A 7,923-nucleotide genomic window follows, 5' to 3' on the forward strand; every position below is an offset into this window, starting at 1 on the left:
GCAGACACAAGGACCCCTGGGGCACAGATCTCAACTTGGGTCAAGTGCACCTTTTCTCTAAAGGGCTAGATGGTAAATGTTTAAGCTTGCAGGCTATACCTTCTCGATCACAGCTACTCACTCTGCCATGGTGGCGTGAAAGCAGCCGTAGACTATGTAAGTGAAGAGGGTGAGGTTCCTATAAAACTTAAAATAGAAGAACAGGCTGAAATCTCAAGCAAGGACCCCATGGAAACTGCATCGTAAACACAGGCCCAGAGCCTTGGTCTTAGGTGCATGGATTCCACAACCTCAGTCTCACACAGCAAATGGCAGGGCCTCAGTCTCAGAGGTAGGGGGACTCTAGGGCCGGGGTCTTGGCTGTAGGGACCTCTGGGACCCCGGTCTCAGGTATGGGAACTTTGACACCCGAGACTTAGACACAGTCCACCATGGGGCCTCAGTGTCAGACGTGCGGGACTTCCAGGGGCTGGTCTTGAAAACAGCAGGCTGGCGTGGTGGCTCATGCCTGTAATCCCAGCACTCTGGGAGGCCAAGGTTGGCTGATCACTTGATGTCAGGAGCTTGAGACTAGTCTGGACAACATGGTGAAACCCTGTTTCTACTAAAAATACAAAAATCAGCCAAGCATGGTGGCAGGCACCTGTAATCCCAGCTACTCGGGAGGCTGAGTCAGGAGAATCGCTTGAGCCGGGGAAGCAGAGGTTGCAGTGAGCCGAGATTGCACCATTGCTCTCCAGCCTGGGTGACAGAGAAAGACTCCATCTCAAAAAACCAACAAAACAAAACCAAATACAAAAGCAAACTATAGCACCTGGGTCCTGGACATGAGGACTCCGGAATCTGGTCTTGCCTGCGGTAACCCTCAGATCCCTGGCACAGACTGGGGTAGATGTGGAGGCAGCGGCCATCCTTTACAATGGGCAGCCTCTCAAGGTCCTCCCTCTTCTGTCCCCAGACCCGTGTGACGGTGTGACATGCCGGCCACAGGAGACGTGCAAGAAGCAAGGTGGCCAGGGCGTGTGCGTGCCCAACTATGAGGCCACGTGCTGGCTGTGGGGCGACCCACACTACCACTCCTTCGACGGCCGGGCGTTTGACTTCCAGGGCACCTGTAACTATGTGCTGGCAACAACTGGCTGCCCGGGGGTCAACACCCAGGGCCTGACGCCCTTCACCGTCACCACCAAGAACGAGAACCGGGGCAACCCTGCTGTGTCCTACGTGAGAGTCGTCACTGTGGCTGCCCTGGGCACCAACATCTCCATCCACAAGGGCGAGATCGGCAAAGTCCGGGTATGTGTGGCAGGATGGTCCCCTGAGGTCCCCGGGAGGGCAGGAGGGATCCTGACAACCACAGTTAGCAGCTCAAGGCTCCTTGTCTTCACCTGGGCCTGAAATAAACTGTCAACAAAAAGAATAATTCCAGCAAAAATATCACCCCGTTCCTGGGAATTAGACAAGCCTAGCCCTTTTGTAAGGGCTTTAACCTAGGACCTCAACATTTGCCTTTTTTAGAGATCTGGGTTTGAATCCAGCCTCTCCTCCTTATGAGCTAGGTGATGCTGGGCAGTTCACTTGGTAGGCCTCAGTTTCCTCATCTGTGAAATGGGCATCATATCAGGGCCTGTCCCACAGCAAGGTGGTGCATGTCACATGCTGAGGTCAGAGTCTAGTCCAGGTGAACACTCGTTTGAGTGTCTGTGAGGGAACAAGTGAGAGGCCCAGAGACCAGGACATGGAGAGAAATATAGGGAGATTGGGATGGGCACGGGGGCTCACACCTGTAATCCCAGTACTCTGGGAGGCCGAGGTAGGTGGATCACCTGAGGTCAGTAGTTCAAGACCAGCCTGGCCAATATGGTGAAACCCTCATCTCTACTAAAAATACAAAAATTAGCTGGGTGTAGTGGCGCTACTGTAATCCCAGCTACTCTGGAGGCCGAGGCAGGAGAATCATTTGAACCCTAGAGGCGGAGGTTGCAAGAGCCAAGATTTTGACACTGTACTTCAGCCTGGATGACAGAGCGAGTATCCATGCCGCCCCGAAAAAAAAAAAAAAATATATATATATATATATATATATAGTGAGATCAGGGTAGAGAGATGGGCTGTCCTTTCTGCCCAGGGAAATGGAGACAGAGCTTAATGGTAGCTCACAGACAGACAGGGAGGGAGGGAACAGAGTAGGCAGTAAATGAATGATGGTGAGTGAGTGGAAGAGACACACAGAGAATGAGGGAGGGAGGGAGGAAGGGAAGAGGAGGGAGAGACAGACAAATAGAGAGAGAGAGAGACGACCACGTGATAGAGACTTAGGTGAAGACAGAGGGAGAGAGACAGAGAGACAGAGACAGGGGAGGGAGATAGAGATCAAGGGAGAAGATTAGAAAGAGTAAAGTCAGCTTTCATTCCCCAAGACCTGGGCCAGAACAAATGTCCACACGGTGTCTGATGACAATCCAACTATCAGAGGAAGGCCTTGGCCTCTCCCAGCCCCCGGTAGGGTGAGAGAGAGGGAGGCAGAGGGCCAGAGCTGGGGCCGTAACACCTCCAGTGACCCGTTTGACTTCTTCCTCCTTCCCCAAGGTGAACGGTGTGCTGACAGCGTTGCCTGTCTCCGAGGCCAACGGGCGGATTTCAGTGACCCATGGTGCATCCAAGGCACTGCTGGTGGCTGACTTTGGACTGCAAGTCAGCTATGACTGGAATTGGCGGGTAGATGTGACGCTGCCCAGCAGCTATCATGGCGCAGTGTGCGGGCTCTGTGGTAACATGGACCGCAACACCAGCAATGACCAGGTCTTCCCTAATGGCACCCTGGCTCCCTCCATACCCATCTGGGGCGGCAGCTGGCGAGTCCCAGGCTGGGACCCACTGTGTTGGGACATATGTCCGGGGTCCTGCCCAACGTGCCCTGAGGACAAGTTGGAACAGTACGAGGGCCCTGGCTTTTGCGGACCCCTGGTCCCTGGCGCAGGGGGCCCCTTCGCCACCTGCCATGCTCATGTGCCACCTGAGAGCTTCTTCAAGGGCTGTGTCCTAGACGTCTGCATGGGTGGTGGGGCCCACGACATTCTTTGCAAGGCGCTGGCTTCCTACGTGGCCGCCTGCCAGGCCGCTGGGGTTGTCATCGAAGACTGGCGGGCACAGGTCGGCTGTGGTGAGTGTCGGGATAGCAGAGGCGGGGCTGGGGTCACGTTCCCGTCTCTTTGGGGCTAGTTTGGTTTCACTCTGGTCCTCCTGGGTCTCTTTGTTTGCATTTCTCTCTGTTTGTGTCTCTGTCTCTTGGTGCTCGTCTCTGTGCCTCGCTTTGCTTGTCTCTGTTTGTTTCTCATTCTCTCTCCCTCAGTTTCTTCTTGGGTCTCTTGGTGTCTTGCTTTCTCCTATTTGTTTCTCTGTGTTCTCTGTCTCTGTGTCTCGTGCTCTGTCTCTCCCTTTCTGTGTCTCCTCCCACCCTGTCCTGTGACCCCACCCTAACACCCTTCTCTCTGTTTCTCTCCTTCCTGCTCCTTCATCTGCCCACAGAGATCACCTGCCCAGAAAACAGCCACTACGAGGTCTGCGGCCCACCCTGCCCGGCCAGCTGTCCGTCCCCTGCGCCCCCTGCGACCCCAGCCGTATGCGAGGGTCCCTGTGTGGAGGGCTGCCAGTGCGACGCGGGTTTCGTGCTAAGTGCTGACCGCTGTGTTCCCCTAAACAACGGCTGCGGCTGCTGGGCCAACGGCACCTACCACGAGGCGGGCAGTGAGTTTTGGGCTGATGGCACCTGCTCCCACAGGTGCCGCTGCGGGCCTGGGGGCGGCTCGCTGGTCTGCACACCTGCCAGCTGTGGGCTGGGTGAAGTGTGTGGCCTCCTGCCATCCGGCCAGTACGGCTGCCGGCCCGTCAGCACAGCTGAGTGCCAGGCCTGGGGTGACCCCCATTACGTCACTCTGGATGGGCACCGATTCGATTTCCAAGGCAACTGCGAGTACCTGCTGAGTGCACCCTGCCACGAACTACCCTCAGGGGCTGCGAACTTCACTGTCACTGTAGCCAATGAGCACCGGGGCAGCCAGGCTGTCAGCTACACCCGCAGTGTCACCCTGCAAATCTACAACCACAGCCTGACACTGAGTGCCCGCTGGCCCCGGCAGCTACAGGTGAGGAGGGCTGTGGGCCAGACAGGAGCGGGTGCCAGCTCTGGGGTTGCCTGAGATGGTAAGGGCTTCACCATTCCCCTGGGCACCTTTCACAGCTTAGCTGGGGCATGATGGAAGGGTCAGAGGATAGGCCTGGGAGCCTGATGGCTTGGCACCGCGGCTTCTTCCTCTCTGAGCCTACTGTATTCCTCCGAAAACTGGTGTAAGAAAAGTACCTGTTTTAGAAAAGGATGGGGAGTCAGTGACATGTGCCTATAGAGGCTCTTTGATTTTCTTTTCTTTTTTTCTTTCCTGCTTTTCTTTCTTTTTTTTCTTAGCGTGACTCTGTTGCCCAGGCTGGAGTGCAGTGACAGGAGTAGGGCTCACTGCAGCCTGGAACTCCTGGGTTCAATAGATCCTCCCACCTTGGCCCCTGCCTCCCGAGTGGCCGGAACTAAAGGCGCCGGCAACCACCTGGCTAATTTTTCATTTTTTTTTTTGTAGAGATGCAGGTCTCACTATGTTGCCCAAGCTGGTCTGAACTTCTGGCCTCAAGCCATCCTCCCATCTCGGCCTTCCAAAGTACTGGGATTGTAGGCTGCGCCACCAGGCCCGGTCTATAGATGCTCATTATTATTTTCAGAGGGGAGGTGATATGCTCAGGGTCCCACAGCTAGTAGGTGGTGGGGCCAGGATTCAAACCCGTGTTCGCTCTGCTTACCGCTCCCCCAACCCCCGCCCGCAGGTGGACGGTGTGTTCGTGGCTCTGCCCTTCCATCTGGATTCGCTGCTGCACGCACACCTGAGCGGCGCGGACGTGGTGGTGACCACAACCTCAGGGCTCTCGCTGACTTTCGATGGGGACAGCTTCGTGCGCCTGCGCGTGCCGGCGGCGTACGCGGGCGCTCTCTGTGGCTTATGCGGGAACTACAACCAGGACCCCGCAGACGACCTGAAGGCTGTGGACGGGAAGCCTGCTGGATGGCAGGTGGGCGGCGCCCCGGGCTGCGGAGAATGTGTGTCTGGGCCATGCCCGTCGCAGTGCACCCCAGAGCAGCAGGAGTCCTTCGGCGGTCCGAACGCCTGCGGCGTGATCTCCGCCACCGACGGCCCGCTGGCGCCCTGCCACGGCCTTGTGCCACCCGCGCAGTACTTCCAGGGCTGCTTGCTGGACGCCTGCCAAGTTCAGGGTCATCCTGGAGGCCTCTGTCCTGCAGTGGCCGCCTACGTGGCAGCTTGTCAGGCCGCTGGGGCCCAGCTCGGCGAGTGGAGGCGGCCGGACTTCTGTCGTAAGTACTGCTCCATGCGTGGTCCCCATAGTAGGGTCTCTCCCTGCCCTTCCTTTCCAGGACTGTAAGACAGCAGCCCCTTCCTCCTCCATGGGGCTCAGGGGCCACCTTCCTTCCTCTGAGCTAGGTATCTCCTGTCAGGAAACACCTTGGCTCTCACACACTGAAATGCCCCAAGTCAGGTACTGCAGTGAGAGAGAGTCAGTTAGAAACAGGTATTGAGAGTCTGGCCGCGGTGGCTCACGCCTATAATCCCAGCACTTTGGGAGGCCGAGGCAGGCAGATCACCTGAGGTCAGGAATTCGAGACTAGCCCAGTCAACATAGTGATACCCCTGACCCTACTAAAAATACAAAATTCATCCACGTGTGGTGGCGCGCACCTGTAATCTCAGCTAATAGGGAAGCTGAGGCAGGAGAATCACTTGAACCCAGGAGGCAGAGGTTGCAGTGAGCCGAGATCGCGCCAGTGCACTCCAGCCTGGGTGACAGAGACTCCATCTCAGAAAAAAAAAAAAAAAACAAAACCAGAAAAAAACAAACACCTAGTCAGAAACCCGGGGTCCAGGACACTCTTGGGGATTGGTGATCCATGTTCTCAGACATCCAAGGCATGTAGATTGGGATGACTGACCCGGCCTCAATCACATAGCAGGGTACCCTTGGTTAGGAAGACCTAGTGAGTTACAACTGGTCACAGGGCCCTGGTCTGTTGCACACACTGAAATACACCTAGCCACACAGAATTAGTCGCATGCCTTCAGTGGTATCTGCTTAGATTTTATACTAACTGGTCAGATACACTCAGAAAGAATCAGGATCCTGACATAGCCCTGGGCAGATCTACACAGATGCATAGTTGGATAGTCCTAGGAGGTTCCCTTCAAGCAGGTCTCCTGGTCACAGGTATCCTGCCAACTTCACCCAGGCACAGCCTTAGACAGACCATGTCACACGGACTCTGGGAGATGCTCCAGGTCAGACACCCACAGCTGGGTGCCCTCGGGCAGAGGCATACCCTGAGATACATGTGGCCCCATACCCCAGTCACATTCACATCCTGAGATACCCATAGTCGGTTCTGATCTTGCATAACCCGAATAGATAAGAGTGATCCATTTCACCCAGGTAATCCTGGCTGACATAGTGAGACCCCATCTCTACAAAAAATCATAATAAATAGCCGGATGTGGTGGCTCACCCCTGTAGTCCCAGCCAATCGGGAGGCTGAGGCCAGAGGATCGCTTGAGGCGGAGGTGGAGGCTGCAGCAAGCTGTGACTGGGGCTCTGCACTCCAGCCTGGGTGAGATAGAGTGAGAGCCTGTCTCAAAAAAATATCAGGCAAGCAGAGTCATTTGATCTTTAGAAATATTTGGTCAGAGAGACGTGGGCATGTCCCCTCCCATTGCAGGTCCCACACTGAGTCCCCCAGTTAGATGTCCTGGATCACATGTGCATACCCAGAGACAGCCAGGTTGACCTGAGCAGTTTTCCCACTCAGGGCCTCCCCAGACCCCGACTCGAATGCCTACATGGCTCATGCCCACCTTGTCCCCACAGCCTTCCAGTGTCCTGCCCACAGCCACTACGAGCTCTGTGGTGACTCCTGCCCCGTGAGCTGCCCGAGCGTCTCGGCCCCCGAGGGCTGTGAGTCGGCCTGCCGTGAGGGCTGTGTCTGCGATGCTGGCTTCGTGCTCAGTGGTGACACCTGTGTACCTGTGGGCCAGTGTGGCTGCCTCCACGATGACCGCTACTACCCGCTGGGCCAGACCTTCTACCCTGGCCCCGGGTGTGATTCCCTTTGCCACTGCCGGGAGGGCGGCCTGGTGTCCTGTCAACCCTCCAGCTGCGGCCCGCACGAGGCCTGCCGGCCATCCGGTGGCACCTTGGGCTGTGTGGCCGTGGGCTCTGCCACCTGCCAGGCGTCGGGAGACCCCCACTACACCACCTTCGATGGCCGCCGCTTCGACTTCATGGGCACCTGCGTGTATGTGCTGGCTCAGACCTGCGGCACCCGGCCTGGCCTGCATCGGTTTGCCGTCCTGCAGGAGAACGTGGCCTGGGGTAATGGGCGAGTCAGTGTGACCAGGGTGATCACGGTCCAGGTGGGAAACTTCACCCTGCGGCTGGAGCAGAGACAGTGGAAGGTCACGGTGAGAGCAGATGGGGAGCAGGGGGCGGGGGGCCTGGGGGGGGGTGGGGCACAGGCAGTGCTCAGCCCAGAAGTTGGGGGCACAGAGATGAGAGTGCATGTGCGAGGCCTGGGGTCCCTGAGGACAGAAGATGCCAATCAGAACCCAGAGTGGGAAGCCAATGAGGGAGGTGTCCTCAGGGACTTGGGAGCTGCTTCCCGATCTCTGTCCCTCAGTCTCCACCCTCTCTTCACCTCCATGCATTGACTTTTCTCTCCAAATCTCTCCCACCCTCTCCTCCCTTCCTCCCCATCCTCTCCCCACCTCAATCCTGGATTCTGTCCTACTCACCTCCCTGTTCTGCCACTCATTGGCAGGA

At 56.9% G+C, this 7,923-nt stretch overlaps 1 protein-coding gene across 1 annotated transcript in view; it reads left to right on the forward strand.

Moving 5' to 3' along the window:
• Positions 1-431: 431 nt before the first annotated feature.
• Positions 432-7,923, forward strand: part of LOC112611964 (IgGFc-binding protein) — a 22,172-nt gene continuing 14,680 nt past the window's right edge. The window contains exons 1-6 of the mRNA XM_025365916.1: positions 432-451; positions 870-1,296; positions 2,590-3,163; positions 3,529-4,145; positions 4,870-5,413; positions 6,973-7,565. Of these exons, the coding sequence (XP_025221701.1) occupies positions 432-451; positions 870-1,296; positions 2,590-3,163; positions 3,529-4,145; positions 4,870-5,413; positions 6,973-7,565 (2,775 nt within the window). The remainder of the gene's footprint in view (positions 452-869; positions 1,297-2,589; positions 3,164-3,528; positions 4,146-4,869; positions 5,414-6,972; positions 7,566-7,923) is intronic.

This window comes from Theropithecus gelada, chromosome 19 (assembly GCF_003255815.1).
Source record: "Theropithecus gelada isolate Dixy chromosome 19, Tgel_1.0, whole genome shotgun sequence".
Classification (NCBI taxonomy): domain Eukaryota; kingdom Metazoa; phylum Chordata; class Mammalia; order Primates; family Cercopithecidae; genus Theropithecus; species Theropithecus gelada.